The 24,169-nt window shown below is 38.5% G+C and overlaps 2 protein-coding genes and 1 long non-coding RNA gene across 4 annotated transcripts in view; 2 read left to right on the top strand and 1 right to left on the bottom strand.

The window, feature by feature from the left end:
- Window positions 1-24,169, top strand: part of LOC309481069 (uncharacterized protein) — a 384,000-nt gene that overhangs the window by 123,778 nt on the left and 236,053 nt on the right. Inside the window, 1 exon segment of the mRNA XM_082145806.1 lies at window positions 19,219-19,392. Within this exon segment, the coding sequence (XP_082001932.1) occupies window positions 19,219-19,392 (174 nt within the window).
- LOC309481084 (NLR family CARD domain-containing protein 3-like) overlaps window positions 1-24,169 on the top strand; it is a 190,732-nt gene that overhangs the window by 24,844 nt on the left and 141,719 nt on the right. The gene's annotated exons all lie outside the window — the stretch shown is intronic.
- Window positions 1-24,169, bottom strand: part of LOC309481172 — a 238,649-nt gene that overhangs the window by 138,063 nt on the left and 76,417 nt on the right. The window lies entirely within an intron of this gene.

Here is a 24,169-nt window from a genome sequence, read left to right as displayed (position 1 = left end):
GGCCGTGCCGAGCTAATAGCACCGGGCCTGTGTTTCCACTGTCGGGCCAGTGCGAGCCAGGGCTTTAAACGGGCCGTGCCGGGCTAATAGCCTCGGGCCTGTGTTTCCACTGTCGGGCCAGAAGCTCCACAGCGCTTCACTAAAACACGCCCGTAACACGCCTCTCTGGAACAACGTCACACTAATCCATCATTTCACCAACAAATGGAAGTTTTATCAGAAAACTAATCAGAAATCACTGGAAACCGCGTTGAAAACAAACATGATAAAAGCGGCCGTTTGCTGGCATTTTTGTTATTTACTTGAATATTTAAAACCCAAGCATCGATGTTTTTCCACAGGTTTACAATAAAAAGTGATACATTGATCATAATGAATTAATTTATGTCAAAATTGCACATTAGTCACTCAAAAATAAATTACCGTTAGGTCTATTTCACAAAAGAAAGAGGAGGTAGAGGACACACTTACTTCTTCAGTCGCGTCTGTTACTGTTTATCTGGTAGTTACAGGACATATTTACATCACATTTAGAAAGAATGATCATTTCTACAAATATATGGCACCAAAAATACGACCTGAGGAGCTTTAGCACTCTCTCGACTCCCATACAGATATTTTCAGTCAGAGAAACAGGAAGCTCCCGAAAAAAAAGTTGCTTTATTTTATCATGATAGTCCGGTATAAAGAGACGAGACGTAGGCTACTGACAGATACAATAAAAACATGACTGTGATAGCCTTTATGATTGGTCTGATTTCTTCAAGCGTTCACTATGTTTTTACACTATGCGTATCTTCAAGCGTTTACTATGTTTACTATGGTAATGGTTAGCGCGCATAGTCTTTTGCATCACAAACACAAGGCATTCAAACATGAACGCGAGTTAAATTATTTTAAAAGTCTTTAATGCTGACAGAATCATCCGGCGCTGCCGTCTCCCGACTCAGGTGAACTCTGGACTCTGTTCGTAACCACTCCTCTAGCCCGAGCGATCTTCCTTGTAGAGTGCCCTCTGGTGGACAAACTATGCAGCGCCAACACTCATAACATGGTTGAAGGGTGTTTCGTCCGCTTTTATTTTATTTTTTTAAATATTCATTTATCGGCCATTATAAATGCCGATACCGATAGTTTGAAAAATGCCCAATATCGGCCGATAATATCGGCCCGCCGATATATCGGTCGGGCTCTACAAAGTAAATACCAAAATCATCCAGGAAATTATGGAGTTCTGCTGGACCCTTAGAATCGTCCCAATCCTCCCCTCTTAACACACACACACACACACACACACACACACACACACACACACACACACACACACACACACACACGTTCCTTAAAATGTTTACAAATACATTAAGCTCACTCACACACACACACACACACACACACACACACACACACACACACACACACACACGTTGGGTTTACATGTTTTATGGGGACTTTCCATAGAAATTATTTTTACAATAAGGGGAACAGGCTTTGGCCTCTGTGAATGTTCAGTGGTTGACTTTTACTGCGTTTCCCAACCACCTCACCCCTTTTTTTTAATTTTTTTTTTTATTATTATATATATATATATATATTTTTTTTTTTCTCTTTAATTCACTTGAATGTTGAGAGGATTTATTGTTGAATATTAAAAATAACTGGGAGCCCCCCCAGACCTAAATATTAAGAGAATGTGCTACCAGAAGCTCTTGGAAATGGTGTTTAGCCTGCAGCTTGCCTCAGGGAGAGGGACAAGTATAGGCTTTGTTCTGGTTTTGTGTTTAGATAAGGTTAAGATTAGGGATAGGGTAAGGGACAACTCCACACTTTTGCAACATAGGATCTTCTTTTTTTATTTTATTTTTAACAGAAGTTTCTTTTCCTTTGCATCATATATATATTTTTTTAGTTAAACATGGTGTATGGTACTGATGCAAGAGGGGCTGCTGTACGTTTCATTAGCTGGAATGTGAAAGGTTTGAATGGGCCTGTTAAAAGAGCCAGGATATTTAATCATCTTAAACATTTAAAATGTGACGTGGCATTTCTTCAAGAATCCCACCTACTGGTTAAAGACCAAGTCAGACTTAAAAAAGGTTGGGTTGGTAACATATTTCATTCTAATCTTAATTCCAAAACTTGTGGAACAGCCATACTGATTCATAAAAAAATTCAGTTCAGTGCGACTACTATTATTTCAGATCCTCAAGGACGCTTTGTGATGGTTTCTGGACTCCTCTATCATAAGCCTGTGGTTTTGGTCAATATTTATGCCCCAAATTGGGACGATGATAAATTTATGGGTAAAATGATCTCATTAATTCCAGATTTGAATTCTCACCAGTTGATTTTTGGCGGAGACTTAAACTGTGTGATAAATCCAACACTTGACCGCTCCCATTCTAAACTTACAAACCTTTCCAAAAAAGCCAAACTTTTATCACGGTTTATGGATGACATAGGATGTGTTGATCCTTGGCGTTTTTTGTACCCAGTGGGTAAATCTTTTTCTTTTTTTTCTCCTGTACATCACTCGTATAGTCGAATAGACTATTTTTTCATTGATCAGAACCTTCTTTCTTCTGTCACAAAAGTCGAATATTTGTCTATAATTATATCAGATCATGCGCCTGTATTACTAGATCTTGCTTTTCCTCTTTGCAAATTGGAACGCCCCTTTTGGAAATTAGACAGAAATCTTTTGACCGACGACATCTTTTGCAAAATGATATCCCAAAAAATAGACGACTTTATAGAATCAAACAAAAAAGATGATATTTCCCCCTCTCTCCTCTGGGAAACATTAAAAGCTGTAATCAGAGGTGAGATTATATCATATTCAGCTAAAATAAATAAAACTAAAAGAATCAAACAAGAGGAGCTCATCAAATCAATATCTATGGTGGATGCTCAGTATTCTACCTCTCCTTCCCCCGAGCTTTACAAAAGGAAGCTGGATCTCCAAACGCAATATAATTTGATATCAACTGAGAAGACAGAACGTCTTCTTTTAAAATCACGGGGATATTTCTATGAACATGGCGACAAAGCTGGACGTTTATTAGCACACCAACTTAAATGCCACTCGGCATCCCAACAAATCCCCCAAATACGGAAAGATGATGGTGTACTAACTATCGATCCAGTTGAAATCAATGAAACATTCGCCTTATTTTATTCAAATCTGTATATGTCAGAGATGACAGAAGATGGCTCTGATATGGAACATTTTTTCAAGGACCTCCAAACCCCTTCAGTAACAGCAATACATAGGACTAAGACTGAGCTCCCACTAGATCATATAGAAATCTCTAATGCAATAAAAGCAATGCAAAATGGCAAGGCACCGGGCCCTGATGGGTTCCCTATAGAGTTTTTAAAAAGTTTTCCAACAAGTTATCAACAATTTTGCTCGATATGTTTAATGATTCTCTGTCCCGTGGCTCTCTCCCACAGACACTAACTGAAGCATCTATTACTCTCCTGCTTAAGCCAGGTAAAGATGCCACAGAATGTGGCTCATACCGACCCATCTCCCTCCTCAACAGTGATGTAAAGATTTTGGCCAAAGCTCTTACCTTACGCCTAGAAACCACAATACATGACGTGATTTCTGCTGACCAAACTGGTTTTATCTCGGAGCGGCACTCATTTACAAACATCCGTCGACTTTTATGGCCGGTTCAGATTACACGTTTTTAGCCCGATTTTGCCACGATCCGTTTGACTTAGAGTGTCGTGGGAATTCGTATACGACAACGGGCGTCGGGACGCAAGATTCGATCGTTTCATCTCGTATAGTGTGTCATAGCGGGCGACAGCCTACGTTGCGTCTGCGATGCTTCACGACACCACGACAAAAAGACTAGCATGTTTAATTTTTTTTTCGGTCCTCCACGACGGGTTCTATCACGTGTGACATTGACCAATAGGAGCACAGACGCATTTCAATACACAGCTTTCAAAAATGCCGAAACAAAATAGAGACGATGGTGTTGCTAAGTGGAATTATGAAATGGAGGAAAGGTTCGTGGAGCTGTGGCAACAGTACTCCTGCCTGTATGATGTTTCATCGAGAGAGTACCATGACAGAATTAAAAAAGAAAAATGCTGGCGAAAAATAGCAGAAGTACTTCAGCAACCCGGTTAACTTAATTAGCATTAAGCTAACCTTGTTTGTGTGAGTGTGATTATGTATGTGTGTTACGAGTGAGAATGCGTGAGTGTGTGTGAATGAGCGAGCGAGCAAGAGTGTGTGAATGAGCGCGCGAGCGAGAGTGTGTGTGAATGAGTGAGTTTATGTGTGTGTATTATGTGAGTGAGTTTAAGTGTGTGTGTGTGTGTGTGTGTGTGTATGCATGTACATAGACTAGATTTTACAGATTAAACATATTTTACCTCAAGTTCTCTTTGAAGGATTGACAGTCCATACTGTCCTCTTCGTGCAATCCAGGAAAGTGTCCATTGTCGGGTTTTCTTTCTTTTTTTAATCTTTTTCTGAACACAAGACAGCCAATACTAAAATCGCCGCTTCATCCATTGTTTGTTTACGTTCGTTTCCGGAAGTCAGGCGCTACTAGTTTCGCCTTCACGCGCGTCTTCAAAGACGGCACGCGATGACTGGTCTGGAAGAAACGTGTAGTCTGACATGGTTCTTGTCCACGACACGACACGATTTTAGGAGTCAAAATCGTGTAATCTGACACAGTGACTTTCGCATAAGACAAAAAAATCGTGTAATCTGAACCGGCCATTAAGTATAATTTACTCTCCTGTATCTAGTGTGGTCCCCGAGGTGGTTATCGCACTTGATGCAGAGAAGGCATTTGACAGGGTGGAGTGGGGATACTTATTGGCATGTTTAAAGAAGTTTGGTTATGGCCCTAACTTCATTTCATGGATTAAGCTTCTGTACAGCTCACCAAAAGCCTCTGTAGTAACAAATGGCAAACATTCACACTATTTCCAGCTGTCAAGGGGTACTCGCCAGGGCTGTCCAATCAGCCCACTTCTATTTGCCTTGGCCATAGAGCCCTTATCTATTACACTCAACACTTTACCATCAATTAGTGGAATACACAGGGGGGGGGAGGGAGCATAGAGTATCTCTATATGCAGACGATTTATTATTATATGTATCAGACCCTGCTCTGGGCACCCCTCATATTACCCATGCTTTGAGGAAATTTGGGGCTTTCTCTGGGTACAAATTGAACTTTAGTAAGAGTGAATGTTATCCTGTTAATGATCTGGCCCTTCAAATACAAAATGATGTTTTACCATTCCAAATGTCTAAAAATGGCTTTAAATACTTGGGCATTAATATTACAAGGGACATGCAGCACCTCTATCAAGAAAACTTCTGTCAGCTCTTTGAAAAAACTAAATTAGACCTAAAAAAATGGAAATCATGGCAGGGAAGGTGAACTGTATCAAAATGAATATACTCCCCAAATTTCTTTATCTATTTCAGTGTATCCCACTTTATCTCCCTAAATCTTTTTTTAAGTCCCTCGATAAAGCTTTTATCTAATTTTTATGGGATGGGAAAAAGCCTAGAATACGGTTAGAATTACTACAAAGACCTAAAGACCAAGGTGGCTTAGCTTTTCCAAATCTTTGCTACTATTATTGGGCCGCAAATGTTCAAAAAATCATACATTGGCTACATACCCCTGACATAGACTGGTGCGTCTTTGAGGCTGCATCTTGCACCTTGTAGCAGGATTTGTGAATTTTAATAGGTATTGCGAACCTACAAATACACTTCCAAACACATATGCACGCACACACATACATAGAAGCCCAAAGCGCAGAGGACGGAAAGGACGCAAGAATACCCATATATGGGAAACAGAGATATCAGCGAAAACCCCCGTCTGAAGCAAGAGACGATTGATGTTGCAAGGCTCAGTCATGAGACTGAGTTCCTCTGGAAAAAACCCAAGAAACTGTATTAGAACAATGTAACCCAGTTCCGTATAAATATGACTGCATTTTGACTGTACGTGGCTGCATTTTTGATTTTGATGTCGGATTGCATCCCTAGAGAGGAATCGAATCTCTTCTAGTATAATCCTGGCTGAATTTCTTTTGGTTTGAACTGCTCTGCTATAATATTGTAACTTGATAAATCTCGGATGGGAACGAGTTCATATTTACTCGAAATTGCTTGAACTGCTGATAAGGTAATTAGTCTTTGTAATATTCACTCATACAGGACTGCCCTGTTGAGATTGAATAAGCTGAAGTTTTATATCCTGTAACATTTACTTTTTGATTTGCTACAAGTATTAATTTTTGTACTACCAGTGTTTTAATCTTTTGTATAAATAAACTTTTATTTCTAAAGACAATCACTGTTAAGTCTTACTTCAGCTTTTACAAACAGTTCTAAGAGCAAAAGACAGAGCAATACATTAATCCTTATTAATCGAAGATAACAAGGGTTCCAAGAGCGATTCGGCTGGAAGGTAAGCATGAATTTAATTCATATGTCTGGTTAGTAATGTCTATTATTGTTTCCTTGGGAGTGTAGGGACTACACCTAGATTTACTGGTATAAATGATAAACAAGCAAGTTGAGGGAATAATTCCTATTCTGACCTGACAGCAAAAGATCACCTAGACACAGTGATACTAGGGGTTAATCAGGAACGTGAGAGCAATACCAGATCTCACCACATGGGGGCTCGTCCGGGATTGGGTCAATTTCTAATTGCCCAATAATACCCACAAGAACCTAAGGGAATAATAGTTTAAGTACTAAGACGACGGCTAAATCCAAATGCAAAATAATGTCTCCATAGTGCTTTGAGGAAGTTACAGGAACAGATACTTCCTCCTAACCATAGAAAGTATCACGGGGACGCCTGAGATAAAGTTCTATGGTTAGGCACGACAGAGGTAACAAGAGATCTCGAGGGCAGCGCTGTGGGACCATAGAGTACCCATTTAGAAACCTCATATAAAGAGATAGTTACCAAAATCCTCAGAGGAGAAGCCAGATTCACACAGTCATGAAGAGAATAACTAATATAATTTTGCTCCCACAAGATCAACTAAACAAGACAAAAAAAAAAAAAAAAAAACCGCAGGGCAAGTAGGCAATGAAGAACTACTGGCTACTGACGATACTTTATACACTTCTAATGAAGCTGGATTAAGTAAATTAGTCCAAGTCGTTAGCAGTAAAAGTCGAAGTAAAAAGGTTACTGTAGAAATTGGGGACAGTGATACCACCGTACCAATTGTTAAAGGAATAGACATAAGAGTAACTAGAAACGGCGTTACTGATCAGGAAGCTCTGATCACAGTTGAATCCCCCACCCCTTCAGAGTACACTGAAATGGAAGGGGCCTCAGGATGTGACTATGGTCAAATAGATAAAAAACTATGAAAAAATGCTCTTAGAAACGGGAACGATTCCTAAACACAAAGATGTCGTAACCGGGTTCAGATCCCTGATGACAGGGGAAATATCAGGGGAAATAAGAGAGACAGGGTTTAGATCGTACAAAGCTTCAACAGGGAGAGAGTTAAACGATAATAAACCCAAAGTGCAGATAGGTAGAGAGCCTGATCATAGTTTCGGCTCAGAAAGTACAGAAGACGAGAAAATACCTCGCAGAGATAGTGCTAACAAAATCTGGAAGCCCGTCTAAAGAATGGAAAAACAGCTCGCATAAAAGAGAAAATAATACCAGGGACGGTAGAACATTTCTAACTTGCACTGGTCAAGTGCTTAATTCAGTGAATTCACATTCAACAGCACTCAAGGGGCCAGAGCAGAAGTAATGCAGTTTGTTTATGAACTTACTGCTAATGATATCCTAAATATGCCGGGAACCAGCAAAAAAGTAAAATGTCACATGTTAGCAGAACAGCTAGATCAAATGCAAAACACATTGTGTTATATTTTATTAGATATGTACCAATGATGAAAGGCTTGTGAAAATTATGGGAGGCCACGCATAGCAAGGTTTCCTCCCATCAATAAGGGTAGAGTTCCAAGAAAACCGTAGAAAGCACCTAAAAGAAAAAAAAGGAAGTATCACCTTCCCCTTTTAGTAACAGAGATCTAGCAAGGAAAGAGTATAGACGAGAGGTTGAAAAAGGGAGGGGAACCTTCTGATTCTTCCTCCAGCTCATACACCTCAGACTCTGATAAAGAGAAAAGAAAGCAGGTGCTCTAAGAAGCCCTTGTCAGTTAAAAAGGAGAGGACACAGTCAGAATTTGAATATGAAGAAAAAGTGGTCTCTAAACCTAGGCGCGGTCCAGCTAGACAGATTAAGGAAGACCGTTTTACAGTCATCCAGCTCCTACAAAATATGAAATTCAAAGGGGCAAAAGATAACAATATGATTAAGGCAAAAATGGTGGCTGATCTGGGGAAAACCCTAGGTGCCTCAACTAGCCTGGTAAGACTGATGATTAAATATCATACAGGAATATCCATGAAACTAGAAAACCTTAATGCATACCACTCCAAAGGGATAGGTATAGATAAGGAGACTGAATTACGGAAAAAGACAGAAGTGGTTAAAACCAGAGGCTGATGGCCATGTCTTTCCGAGAAAGCCCCCCAAGGGTGGACAAATGGAGGAGATTTAGCTAGACTTAAAAGGCTAGCCACAGTTACCAACTGGTCAGAAATGTCTAGTTTAGCGGACCTATATGACAGGGAAACGGTTAGAAGTAATAGGACCAGAGAAAGCTTAGGCCAAAACATAAATAAACCAATAGAGGGGGATAGGATGAAACGGGAAACTGCCTATCAGAAAACTAAAAGTAAATCGAAGGATAAAAATGAGGCTAGGACAGTAAGGTATGAACATCCTGAAACTTTATATAAAAAGTTAAAACCCCAGGTTAGGCCAGCTAAGAAGACCGGAAAAGGAACTAAATTTATAGAGCCTAAAGAATGGGCAAAACTGACTGAAGAGCAGAAACAAGCCCACATAAACAAACGAAACAAAATAGCAGAACCGAAAACTAGAAGTAGGGAAGTATAATCCCACTGCCTCTGACATGGGGAGACAAAAAATAAGGATTACATGTCCAATAAAAGGGAATCAAATTTATGTTAGATAACCTAGAAAAGGTATCCAGTGTAACAAAAGTTCCTAACGGAGCGATAAAATTTGAAGGTGAATATAATGATTAAGGTTTCAGTAATAAAATGAAATCAGTGACCAGAGATAGATATTCCTGGGAAGGATTGCAGTGTATAGTTGACAGCACAACTTTAATGCGTCTAAATGACAACATTCTAATTAAATAAATTAAGGAAAAAGATACTGATAATGATGAAACAATCAGATGGCCTAAAAAAGTCGGCCTGGATTCAGGAAATAATAGGGTTATAAAACAAGACCCTATTGACAAAAACTAGTTAGAAAAATTACTTGAAAAATATAAGCAATAAAGATTGTGGAAAACTATCAGATAAATATGAATATACCGTAATGGGAGGAATTCAGGTTCTGCAAAATCAATATCTGATAAATAAATCCGTGTATGAAGAGATAAAAGGAACAATAAAGAGAATTATCTAGAAAAGGGGTAATATTTAATTAATAGAGGCTTTATTAAACAGATATTTAATTAATGCAAGAAACGCGACAAATGGTTTAAATGATGATAAGATTTTGGCTAAAATCAACTAAAGAGGATCTCATAAAAAAAAAAAAAAAAAAACCCAGATAACCAAAAAAGACAGGAAAATGTGTTACCTGTAGATATATTAGCTATGGTAGCTAGAAATTTGCTGATTATTAAATCATTGGCTGCAGAAAAATTAGTAATAGTCATTGCTAAACGTGAAGGAATAGAATTATTAGCAAAATAATTTAGTGAATGAAAATAAGCGCATTCACACTTTTACCTGGTCTAAATGGACTAAATGAGGCTAATCTGTGACAATCAGATAGAATTTAGACATGTTAAAACTCCTAAAAAGGAGAAAAAGACCATAATTAATCAAGCACATTTGTGCTACTTTACTGACGGAAGTTCAGATAAAGGACAAACATGGTGGGGCTTCCTTGTTAAGCAGAGAGGTCAAATTATCCACAGAGAAAAAGGAAGATAGAAGATGACAAAAGTGCACAGGAAGCTGAAGTCACAGCGGTAGCGAAGGCATTGTTATTTATTAAAGAAAATAACCACATGGACTGTTTGTTAATAACGGACAGTGGTTTTGTTTAGCTATGATTGGTTGAACACCTGGATAGGTGGGAACAGAATAGTTTCTATAACGCTAAAGGCAAACCGTCAGGTGGAACTGTGGAGGAGCATAAGCGAAAATTACAAGGTTGTGAAACCGAAAGTATTGCATAAGTCTAGCCACAGAATACAGGACAACGCCTGCGGCAGTTGGGAACAAGGAATTTGACCAATACATCCGCATACGAGCGATCACTAAACAGAGCGAGGGGGACTTACTGCAGAAACTGCATGATAAACTGTTTCACCCTCCAACGACGTATGTTGCGAAATATTGTCAGCAGATGGGCTTACATATTTCAGAACTTAAAAACTAATGATCAGAAAATTAAGTTAAATTGCCCTGATTGTAGGAAGGTTATAACCAGTATTTATATTGATTATGGGAAAAATCAAAACTGAGAAATAGAACGTTGAAATTAGTTCAGATTTCGCTAGACTAGTTTAGTTCTAAAACAAAAAAGGAAAAAAACGCTTACTTCCTAGTTATTGTGGATAACTGCTCTACCTTTATAGAGATCTACCCATTTTAACAGGCGACAGGTAGGCTACTGTTGTCCTGAACAGCCTTAAGAGGTTGATAACATAGCAGGGTTCGCACGAATGAGTTCGAGGCGATAACAGACATAACTTAACTGGCCATGAAGTGGAGACCTTTTGCAAAAAAGCAGGGTATTATTTTAATTAAGGCGGTTGAAAACCGACCATCCGAGTAGCGGATAAATACAGGGTAGCGGATTGGTTGTACGTGCAATACCTTTGTTTAAGGACTGATTTTTTGAAAAATCTAAATCTAGGAGATTTAGGGATTTAGATTTATGAACTTATTTCCTTAATTGTAGGATTTCGAAGACTGATCAAATTCCTAAATCGACCGACAAAAGCAAAAGCCCTAAGTCGAAAGGGCAAAACAGGTTTTAGTTATATTAAAACAAAAACAAGTACGTTTTCGTGGTAAAACGAGAACCGAAAAAGTAGGCCTAGTTGAATTAACTTCAAGCACAACCGTTAGGCTTGAAGCGAATTTGGTCAATTAGGAATCTTGTGGGGAGCAAAGATTAATATTCACGATGAGTAAGGTATACAGACCAAAAGTAAGTTTCCAGTCAGACGCTAAGTGTCCAGCAGAGGGCACTGTTGTAGTGTGTAAAGACTTTAGTGACTCTTTCTTAGTGAAGATGTGACATAAGGATTGTGAAGCAGGAACTGCGACAATCCGTAGGAAACCTACTGACTGTGTGATCTGTGGCAAACAGGAGATTTGTCAGCTCCTCTCGGAGGGAAGGACCTAGGGAGGTCGGAGTCAGCATTGGCTTAGAAGCCAAATGACAATTATACCTGAGTGGTATTTTTCCGGCAGATCAATGGGATCGTGCGCGGGCGGAGATGTGAGCATTTGTGGATTGTGCCGGTTGTCCAGACAACGCTGGTCAGTCTGGCAATATGAATTAACCACGGGGAATTGTGGTTGTAAAGCTTGCATAGACTGTAAGATAAAGTACAGTCTTAGAGGTCAAGAGTGTAGATGCACTCTAGACAACCAAGGGCAACTAAGTAAGTGCTCTAGGTGTAAGTTAATGATCGGAAAACGATTGTTAATATTTACAAGTCTGAAAGAATTTTGGCAGTCTAGAAAAACTGAAACAAGTCTAGGCTGCTTAATTGATGATAAAATTATGTGTAAATGGGACATAAATCCCCTGGCTTTAGTCTGTGATAGCGAGAAAGCCTTTCTGTGGGGAAGGCTGCTAAGCTCAGGTGGCCCGATGCCATTGGACTCTGATCCAATGTTGAGGGGCAGTGTTTTAGAGGAAACACTGAAAAGAGATACTGACTTGAACCTTTGGAAAAAGGTTGTAAGGGATCCATTTCATGACAATGATTACTCAATTCAGTTTAAAGAGGAAGGAATGTATAAAGAAATAAATATGAATGACTTACTGGTTGAATTGATAACAAAAATGTCTTTTCAGGAGTAATATCCGATATACATGGCTAGAGAATATAGTCATTTTGTACGGGAAACCTCACTGACTGTCAGAGCAAGGTCACAACAGACATTCTCAGGGACAGAAAGAATAAAAGTCAAGCTAGATTCACATAGGACCAGTGAATTATGGCAGGTGAAAGTTTCTATCACCATGACCTCTGATTACCTAAGTATAGGCAAATCAATAGAGGGGGTCAAAGTTGAAAGGACAATTATCAGAAAACCTAACAAACTGAGCAGAATGACCGCATGGATTATAGATCAGATAGGGAAAGCTTAGGAGGTTTTTGTGCATCTATATCTTTTTGTGTTTTTCAGCAACAGGATGGTGAAAAGAGGAACCGGACTAAAGGGGAAGTATCAGGAATTGCCTCATGACCGGAGTGAAGTAGGACTGTTACTGTTGGCCCTAATGATGGTTCTGGTAGTCTGTCTCTTTATAGTTGGATTTGGCATCACAGTAGAGAATCAAACAAATGAGGTAGGAGTAGCCTCCTGTTCTGTTGTTGAGAAAGTTGTAAGAAAAATCTGTTATAAGCAGACGGTGAATTTTGATGGTACTAAATATGGACCAAAAATGATAAAGAATATGTTTAAAGGATTTATAAAGGATATAGATAAGTCATTTTGGAACTGCACAGGTACTAAACGTATTAGTGCCACAATGGTGCCTAGAATTTATGGAGACAAGATTGTTAATAATAAAACTAGGTTACAATGGAATTACTTAAAAGGATATAATCGGACGCACGTCAAATTACAGGGCCTTAAGTATAATCTTTCGGATGTTTTTAATTTGACGTCTACTATGGTCATATATTGATTATGGAATACTCCATTGCTACGGATATCAAAAAATGAATGATTGGGATTGTTTAACTAAACAAATTGTCCCAATGGTATAGAGATCTTGGCTAGGCAAGGGTAGTTATTAAAAATCAATTGCCCTGTCAATAGACGATAAAAGAAAGAGCAGTAGGCAGAGTGGAAAATCTGCCTCGACAGGCTCGAAGTTTATAATTAGTAAGAATAAATGGGATAAACGGTGGATAACCGGAACCCATTGCAACTAAGTTATTGGCCTAAGGGCCTAAACCCATATGTATTGATATTAGGTGTATACAAAAATAGACCTAAACCAGCTTATGTGGAATTAGAATGGGTGACATGTGAAAAACTGATTATGCCCATTGGAATGTGTGAAAATCACGAGAAATGTCGAGACATTGACAAGCAATGTATGTCTGCTTATGAAACAGCATCCGCATGGGTGTGTTACTTGAATGATACCTCGATTTGGGATGATAAAATTTTCGAGGGGCATGGTGCTAATATTATTAAGCTATGGCATGAATGGATGGGATTACAGGACCCAGATAATGACATGGTGAAAGCAGAAGGCAAACGTACGACATGGACTATCAATGACACCTTGTGGGCCAACGGGGTAGGTGGAAGTAGACTTCATCAAATAACCTTAAGTTATGCACCCCGGCCAGGTTTGTCTTTGGAGCTAGCGAATCATTCAGGTATTATTGAATATGTTTAAAAATATAACTGAACGGCAATGTAGATCGGCTATTGTTTTGTATTGTATGGGCTGGTCTAGTGTTGTCTGAGTTACCCATACTAATCAAGGCATCTGGAAGAACCATAGTGATGCGATTAGGGTTGGATAGAACCAGTAATCGTAAGATAACATGCAGGTTGTTTAATTTGAGTATAGAGCTAATGAGGATATATTCCAAATCTCAATCTCGTATAAGAAGAACTAAACTATGGGTCTAAATAGTCACAATTTAGCTCATGGATTTTAGAGTATCAAGTATTATCTACCAATGTTGAAACAATTGGAACAAAGGTATGGTAATTATAGGGTAATGATGGCCTCTTTAAAATTTAATGTTAGATCTTCTAGTCCATTTTCAAGAAACAGCTTGAGACCAGAGAATTTAGATAATGATCAAGAAAAGATTAAAGTCGAGTTGATGGAATTTTGGTTTGGGGCAGGTTTGATTCAGACGAGATGAGGAAATCAAATATTTGTGGTTTCCAACTGAGGAGCAATATTGAAGCTCTGAGATGTTTGACTTATGGAAAGTCCGAATATTACTTGGATGTATGATAAGGAACATGTATTTTGAAAAAAAAAAAATCTAAGGAGAATAGGATCAAAGAAGGTTGGCAGCAGTGAAGAATGGAGTGACATTAGTTCAATTACTAGTGATGCTCCATTAATGTTAATTGCAAAGAATCAAATTATGACAATATAAATGTTCTCTAATCAGGATAGTTGATAGCGAATCTGAATTGAAAGGATTTTTTCTTTCCGGTCAACAATTTTCTCAAAAGGAATTTCGGCGGCACCGACGTTAATTAACGTATCGGATTACAATTCGCAACTACTCAGACCAAATGTGTGGGATCTTTTTTACGTTAATTGGAGATACAGTAAAAGCTATTTTATGGGTCGTAGATAACGTGAGAGAGTTTGCGCTTTCTGTTTGGGACCTAATAGTATAATCATGGTATTTTCTAAAAATGGGTATAATCTGCCTAACAATTATCATAGCAATAATTGTAATAAAGGTAATGATTATTAAATCGTCCAAAATGTGGCTGGTTTGCAAGAAACTTTCGGATGTGTCTGGTTCAGTGATGAACAGGAAGGCCTCGCTTCCACTAACTGACAGTGAGTCAGAAACGGAGGTGTGACCTATTATAGCGACAGGGGCTATAAGGGGGTCACATGGCGTGGCAAGGTTACGGACATTTGATGACGAAGTTGGTAATGGGGAAAGGATCGAAGTGTAATCCCTTGATAAACTTTGGGCGCAACAACAGCTGAAGACGTTGGCAGGCAATGGCACCAATTCTACATGGCATTGCGATGAACCGCCAAAAGGAGATAGTGTGTATTATCTCTATAAATTTACGGTTGATTTCTTATTGGATATCTGGAATATCAACCATTCGCATGCCCGAACAAATCGTTTTTATGTGTTTAAGCCTTGGCCAGTATAATGTATTGAACGATTATTCGTTATTACTGAATTTAGTGTCTTAGCTGTTGAGGAGTGCGCAAATAAGATTATTTGGCGAATGAGAAATTATCGAAGTAATGATATTTTCCGTGGCCATCGCTGTGTATAATTTTGCACAGTGCTATATTAAAATGATTTGGCTCAAAAATGCTGGTTTGGAACTTGTGTTCCTTACCTAGATGTTTTTGATTATTCTAAATTATTGATGACATACAGCCTTAAGACCATTGGTGGAAACTTGGCAATGCTGTATTTCATTATCTTAATGATGGCGGGGACTTCCGTAAATGTGAATGAACCAAAGTTATTATTTCTTGCTATTTTTTCTGGATATAAATGATTATTCCTTTGTGTTTCAGATTTTAGATTTTTTTTTCTGAAATAGATTATTGTATTATTAAAGTACGAAAAAGTAAACAGTGACAAAACAGTGGTCATATAGAATTTGAAGGGATTTATTTACTTTGTTCTATTTTGAAACAATTGATTGATCACTATTTTGTTTCATTTTTTGTATTTTTGTGATTGATTGTGGAGTCAAAAGAAAACGAAACATAATTATGATTTTGTTGGCATTTTATTATGATTGTCATGGACAAACTGAAAAAAAAAACAAAGAAGGGAAATATATATTGTCAATTGACATTTTTAATTTTTGATTTTTTATATATATATATTTTTTACCCCCTCTTTATTCACTTGTGATGTTGGGTTGTTTTTGTTTAATGTTGATTTAATTACAAATTTTTAAACCCAAGTTAACAACCAAGTTTTTATAAACGATCTTTCGGCATGAGATTTGATATGTCAAAGTCAATGACATTGTTGTAAGTCAGGAGGGCCCCCTGGCTTCCAACAATTGTCTAAATGACAGACACAGCCTTCCTATGGGAGGACATAAAAGGTTTGATAATTATTGTTTTATGTTCCCTTTCTCTATCTTACTATCTTTTTGATTTGTTTAAAATATATATATATATATATATTTGGAAGGAAAGGAAACAACAAACTGCTGCTAGTATGAAATTGATGATAATTTTTAATGTTTTGATTTATTATAGTTTATTTTCTTTTATTTCTTTTTGAATAACAAGAAAATGAGATTTGACTTAGGAATTACAGTTGATGGCAATTTTTGTTTTTGGGAACTTTTGGTTACTGTATTTGCCTGTTATAACATAAGTTGATGTGTTATTGTAATAGGGTCCGGATGGGCGGAGAATTGCCAACGGACATGGAATATATAAAATGTGTGATGACTGTCTGAAGGTTAAATGTTACCCGTTGAAAACTGAAGCACAAACGGGGTTGCTTTGAGTTTAAAAACTTATGTCAATCATGTATAGTTTCCAAGGGTTATTACATGGCCGAAATGAAAACATTTGCTTTTTATGATCGAGGGGCTGACTTTACGGGTCCAGGCTGCACTCATTACTTAACCTATGATGCAATGAGATTTATCATTGCGATGAAATGGCTGATCATCGATTTAGATGACGCACTTGAACTACTAATTGGGAACAGGGAACGTGTGACCAAGACTACGTGCTGTGTTGACATTCAGACCTACCTATGGAAAAATAAGGTGGTCTCGGGGTTTTGTACTAAACAAGCACGTGCTAACGGGCGAATTGTTTATGTAAATGTGATTGATCCATTAGATTTGTCTTCACCGCCTGACACAAGCCCGGTGGGAGCTGAGAGTGTTGGACGAGAGCTTGGCGGACAGTGGTTCCGAGCTGGCTCTGTACCCAGAGGATCTGGTGAAATTGGATCAGGCCCCGAGACACCGGGACTCGTTCAGGTGGAAACCTGTGTCCCAGCGGTGGTTCCGCAGAAGCATGGAGAGTCTGTTGACCCAGCACGGGAGAGTGACGATGGGTTTCTTCCATCGGGAAAGTCAATTAGTATTTAGGTTTCATGAGTGTTGCTTAGACTTCATTATTCCAACGCAATTTGTTTTTAAAGTTAAAATTGATGAACTGGATGTGATTTACCCTAGGAATTTTCTTAGAGAGCAGCATAATGGAATTGACAGGAGGATTATACATGAAAGTGCCATTGTACGTTCGAGAGGGGGTGTAGCAGGATTTGTGAATTTTAATAGGTATTGCGAACCTACAAATACACTTCCAAACACATATGCACGCACACACATACATAGAAGCCCAAAGCGCAGAGGACGGAAAGGACGCAAGAATACCCATATATGGGAAACAGAGATATCAGCGAAAACCCCCGTCTGAAGCAAGAGACGATTGATGTTGCAAGGCTCAGTCATGAGACTGAGTTCCTCTGGAAAAAACCCAAGAAACTGTATTAGAACAATGTAACCCAGTTCCGTATAAATATGACTGCATTTTGACTGTACGTGGCTGCATTTTTGATTTTGATGTCGGATTGCATCCCTAGAGAGGAATCGAATCTCTTCTAGTATAATCCTGGCTGAATTTCTTTTGGTTTGAACTGCTCTGCTATAATATTGTAACTTGATAAATCTCGGATGGGAACGAGTTCATATTTACTCGAAATTGCTTGAACTGCTGATAAGGTAATTAGTCTTTGTAATATTCACTCATACAGGACTGCCCTGTTGAGATTGAATAAGCTGAAGTTTTATATCCTGTAACATTTACTTTTTGATTTGCTACAAGTATTAATTTTTGTACTACCAGTGTTTTAATCTTTTGTATAAATAAACTTTTATTTCTAAAGACAATCACTGTTAAGTCTTACTTCAGCTTTTACAAACAGTTCTAAGAGCAAAAGACAGAGCAATACATTAATCCTTATTAATCGAAGATAACAAGGGTTCCAAGAGCGATTCGGCTGGAAGGTAAGCATGAATTTAATTCATATGTCTGGTTAGTAATGTCTATTATTGTTTCCTTGGGAGTGTAGGGACTACACCTAGATTTACTGGTATAAATGATAAACAAGCAAGTTGAGGGAATAATTCCTATTCTGACCTGACAGCAAAAGATCACCTAGACACAGTGATACTAGGGGTTAATCAGGAACGTGAGAGCAATACCAGATCTCACCACAACCTCAACATCTCTTAAAGCCCTGGTCACCTCCAGCCTGCCCGCCCCTATTATGAAATACACTAATAATCCAGTAGTCATAAATACCCTTAAAATTTGGTTTCAACTTAGACAGAACTTTAAATGTGAAAACCTTTTTCATTTAAGTCCCATACACAATAATCACCTTTCCCCCCAGGCAATGCTAGACTCTGAATTCACTCTTTGGCAAAGGCGAGGCATTCTCTATTTTAAAGACTTGTACACAAACTCCATTTTTGCAAACTTTGATGATTTGTCGCACAGATTTAGTCTACCGCGGTCTAGCCTATTTCGTTACTTTCAAATCCGCCACTTCCTTCAGCACCATTTTTCTAACTTTCCATACACACCACCACCCTCGGGCTTAGAGAATTTGTTAGAACCCGCAGTCAATTCCCAAAAAAATATTTCAAGGATATATGGCCTGATAACCAGTCTTAAAAGCACAAATCTTGCAAAGATTAGAGCAGACTGGGTGAATGAGTTAGGGGAGGAACTAGAATTAGAGGAGGACATTTGGCACAACGCTCTACTAAGAGTAAATGACAGCACTTCCTGTGCCAAGTTGAGCTTAATTCAATTCAAAATTCTATTAGTTACTATTAGAAAATATGAGCATTGTTTCTACAACTGTTGCCTTTTGTATTCATGTATATGTACATGCCCTGTATTACTGGTGCTCAATAAAAAATGCTTTACAAAAAAAAAGAGAAATGATTTTTATACTCTACAAACTCTATAATCAATCCCCTAATCCTAACTGATGAATTTTCACAATGTGAACTAATGAGTATTTGTATATATTTCATATTGACAGGATTATGTTATTTTTTAAGTGTCATGTTTATCTCTGGATATGGGCTTAATGTGTGTCATTGTTCTCTACAGGTTGTGGAGCTGTGGTGTGACAGATGAAGGTTGTGCTGCTCTGGCTTCAGCTCTGAGATCAAACCCCTCACACCTGAGATATCTGGATCTGTCTGTGAATAAACTAGGAGACTCAGGAGTGAAGCTGTTTTCTGCTGTACTGGCGAATCCTCACTGTAAACTGGAGATACTGAGGTAAGATCATACGTTACTCTCACATGAAACTGTCACTAATGGCGTTTCCATTACAGATTTGCGCAAAACTTTTTTAATGAGCGTTTGGTGTAGATCTACTAGGCATAGAGATATCTGAACATCTTTGCCAAGCGCAAACCAGTACAGAAGTAGCCCAGTGTTTCCTCTATGTTGATTAGTTAATGGCGGCCCGCCACGGTAACGTTAGGGCTCTAGGCTACAGTGCGACCATTTCACTCGCATTTGTGCCTAAATATGTCTGTGTGCGACCATGAAAAGATATTTAGGCTCACTTGTGCAACTGACCCGATCGAAGAGTTTTTTTTGGGCGGCCGCCAAAGCGAATTTTTGTCCCGCCAAAGTCTTATTTGACCGGTGTGTAATGTAGATAAACTGCTGCGCTTGTGACAGCTGGGCGCATGTTTAAAAGAACGAGAGAGAGAGAGAGAGAGAGAGCGAGAGAGAGAGAGCGAGAGAGAGAGCGAGAGAGAGAGAGAGAGAGAGAGAGAGAGAGAGAGAGAGAGAGAGAGAGAGAGCGAGAGAGAGAGCGAGAGAGAGAGAGAGAGAGAGAGAGAGAGAGAGAGAGAGAGAGAGAGAGAGCGTGCGTCCTCTGGTCGTGTGTGTGTGTGTGAGCACTCTCTTTGTGAAGCAAGGTTCCACGTTTTAATGAATGGTTAAACGACTGATCTTTCCAACACTGAACTCACGAGACGTCTGAATCGGTGTATAACAGATCGGTAACACTTTACAATAAGGTTCCATTTATTAAACTCTAGTTATAACTACATTAGTTAACATTAACTTTTAATAAACTGCACTTCTACAGAATGTATTAATCTTTGCTAATGTTCATTTCAACATTTAATAGCCTACATTATTGAAATCAAAAGTTGTATTTGTTAACATTTAGTTAATGCACTGTGAACTAACATGAACAAACAATAAACAGCTGTATTTTTATTAAGATTAATAAAGATGAATACATTCAGTAACATGTATTGCTCATGGTTCATGTTAGTAATAAACTAATGTTAAATCAAATCATATTGTAAAGTGTTTCAAAAAAATAATTTACAGAACACCTTAAAATAAGAACGTAAGGTGTGCTTACCCCCTTTAGTACAGCCTATATGGTTAGCAAGATTTAGCCTTAATAAACTACAGCATTTAAACTGAATGGTGGCCTATTCAATTGTAGATGGTAGAAAATAAGACTATTAGTTAAAATAAACTTTTTAATGCTACTTTTTCTCCCTGCTTTTTTATATTGATATGATTATATACCAAAATAATCTATTAAAGAAGGATTTTTATCTTACAAAGCTATGAAATCCATAGGTAAAATCACAGCTTTTTTTTTTTTTTAAGTGTTGGCCACCGAAGACCATTTTTGACCCAGGTAAAATCTTTGACCCAGGTGGTTGTTCGGACAGACCTGCCCCCCCACTGCTAAAGAAAATCCTAAAGGAAACACTGTAGCCTAATCAATAATTAAAGTGCAAGCTGAGAAACTGAAGTGGAGATGGAGAAAAGCTTCTTTATATGCCATTGCCTACATTTTAAACAGATGTCTGCCAATAGGCCTAAAACATTACATATATGGTTATTGTGACAGAGACTGGGACTCCAGGTTAATAAGATTCTGACTGAGTAGCAAGATATGAATTCAATTGTGATTCTGTGAGAATTCACAGATCCAGTTTCTCTTTTTAAATCTTCCCCTTAACATTTAAAGGAATCTACGTGTGTGTGTGTGTGTGTGTGTGTGTGTGTGTGTGTGTGTGTGTGTGTGTGTGTGTGTGTGTGTGTGTGTGTGTGTGTGTGTTCAAATATGGCTTCTGGAGAGCAAATGAAGGATAAAATATGAATTACTAAACAGACATTAATTAAGCAGTTCCCCATACTTTTAGAGTTACAACTAAAACCACTAGATGGCAGCAGCGTATAAGAGATGAACTGACAGCTAGTAAATCTTTGAACATGGAGTGCTAATGATAATAAATGTAATATGTCAGGCTCACAAAATTGAAGTGCTATAAAAGTTGTAGAAATGACAAATTCAATGTGCATTGTATTAAACAAATCTTTACTGATATGCAAATAGACAATAGACATCCAGCAAAAGAAAAATGCATTTTGTTTCTTTATATGCAGCCCAATGTTATCCAATGAGTTGTTTGCATTATTGAGGCATTTTATTATAATTGTATTACATTTTTGGTAACACTTTACAATAAGGTCTCATTTGTTAATGCATTAACTAACATGAACTAACAGAGAGCAATAGCCTTTATTAATGTTAATAAAATATTAGTGTTCATGTTAGTTCACAGTGCATGTTAACAGATACAACTTTGGATCTTAAAAATATCTTATAAAATGTTGAGCTTAACATTAACTAAGATTAATAAATGCTGTAGAATATTGTTCATTGATTGTTGGTTCATGTTAAAGGAGAACTCTGGTCAATTTTAACATTGAGCTCATTTTTTTGTAAATGTGGAGTGCTGTCAGTACAGAGAACAACGACAGAAATCGGTGTTGCCTACACCATGTTATCCTCTTTATAAAATGTGCACCCTGTTGACTTCAATGGGGCAAGTTTTAAACCTGCTTTTAGCCTCTTAACATCCTTGATGTGTCATTACAAGTGCCCAGCCATTGTGAGTGTTTCCTTTCAGAGTGAACACGGTGAATCTGACTGCAGTAGATGTGGAAATTATGAATAAACATTATGTTTATTCAGCCAGCGCTCATACCTGTATTTATTTCCTGTTTTAGGTCGAGGGCCACAGTAGTCGATTGTCGAGTTCACGCGTGTGATCATAGGTAACTAAGCAACAGTGGAGAACTCGACAATCGACTACTGTGGTCTTCGACCGAAAACAGCTGGCCGAATTAACTTCATTTTAATTCATAATTTTCACATCTACTGCAGTCAGATTCACCATGTCAAACTGTGTGTGTGTGTGTGTGTGTGTGTGTGTGTGTGTGTGTGTGTGTGTGTGTGTGTGTGTGTGTGTGTGTGTGTGTGTGTGTGTGTGTGTGTGTGTGTGTGTGTGTGTGTGTGTGTGTGTGTAACAATCGTCTTTCTGAGGAGAGCTACGAGAATTTCTGTCTTCTCTGTCACTATCATCTTTATTGTCAGTGTCCTGAAGGGACGTAGATGTGTGACATTTGTATGAGATCAATACAAATTATATAACAATTATACTCGTCCCTCTCTCTCTCTCTCCTCTGTCTTGCTCTGCCACACACACTATAATGAATACCCGTTCTTTATAGCGTTCTTCCTATAAGATTATTTTACAAAGTAATAGAGCCCGACCGATAAAGGATTTTTAAGGCCGATACCGATACAAATATTTGGTGATTTAAAAATCCGATATTCCGATATATATATATTTTTTTTTAAATCCAGAAACGCGTAACAAAACATGAACAGATTTCCCTAACATTAGTTATTTGTCGTTATTTAAGAGTCCTCAGCCTTACTAAAATAATATGATAATGCAGTTAAAAAATAAACTTGTTTGTTTTATTGTCACAACAGAACAGAATATATTAAAGTTCTGATAAATATAATGTATAAAAATACAAACTTAAGATATGAAACTTAAAGTCCTTTGAACAAAAAAAGGCAACTATTATTATTAATATTGACAGTGATAAATCAATTATGTAATAATGTGTGTGTGTGTGTGTGTGTGTGTGTGTGTGTGTGTGTGTGTGTGTGTGTGTGTGTGTGTGTGTGTGTGTGTGTGTGTGTGTGTGAAGAACTGATAAGATTGTAAATGTGTACCTTGAAATGCAATGTAAGTCGCTTTTGATAAAAGCGTCTGCCAAATGTCAATGTTATAAGCTACCTTATAATTACAATGTCAACTTGCTTATCCCTTTACCTGCACTCTTTTAATTCTATCCATCTATTCCATCAAGCTACAACAAACCATTTTCAATCATCATTTGCTGCCTGCCTTCTAAAATCTACTACTTAGTGATGCACTAAATACATTATGTGACTCGTTAATGCTGCGGCTAAACGAAGTCAGCAACGCACACTTGGATTTCACACACGTGTAAAAGTAAAGCTAACTTTTATGCACAGGCTGTGTTTGATACTTTTTCTCTATGTCTAAATGTTCACTCCTCGCGTGCCTAACTTACATTTTACAATGCAGAGACTGGAACTACAGATATGCTAGTTATAAATACAGTAATCATTACTTTATTTAGGCAGAATAAGTTCGTTGTGATTTCCAAGCTCATTAGCCGCGTTTCCACTGTCGGGCCAGTGCGAGCCAGGGCTTTAAACGGGCCGTGCCGGGCTAATAGCACCGGGCCTGTGTTTCCACTGTCGGGCCAGTGCGAGCCAGGGCTTTAAACGGGCCGTGCCGGGCTAATAGCCTCGGGCCTGTGTTTCCACTGTCGGGCCAGTGCGAGCCAGGGCTTTAAACGGGCCGTGCCGGGCTAATAGCCTCGGGCCTGTGTTTCCACTGTCGGGCCAGTGCGAGCCAGGGCTTTAAACGGGCCGTGCCGGGCTAATAGCACCGGGCCTGTGTTTCCACTGTCGGGCCAGTGCGAGCCAGGGCTTTAAACGGGCCGTGCCGGGCTAATAGCCTCGGGCCTGTGTTTCCACTGTCGGGCCAGTGCGAGCCAGGGCTTTAAACGGGCCGTGCCGGGCTAATAGCCTCAGGCCTGTGTTTCCACTGTTGGGCCAGTGCGAGCCAGGGCTTTAAACGGGCCGTGCCGGGCTAATAGCACCAGGCCTGTGTTT

Source organism: Leuciscus leuciscus (genome assembly GCF_965113295.1).
Source record: "Leuciscus leuciscus genome assembly, chromosome: 18".
Lineage (NCBI taxonomy): Eukaryota > Metazoa > Chordata > Actinopteri > Cypriniformes > Leuciscidae > Leuciscus > Leuciscus leuciscus.
Note: the sequence above shows the minus strand (reverse complement) of the source record. Positions and strands in the feature narration are given on the sequence as shown.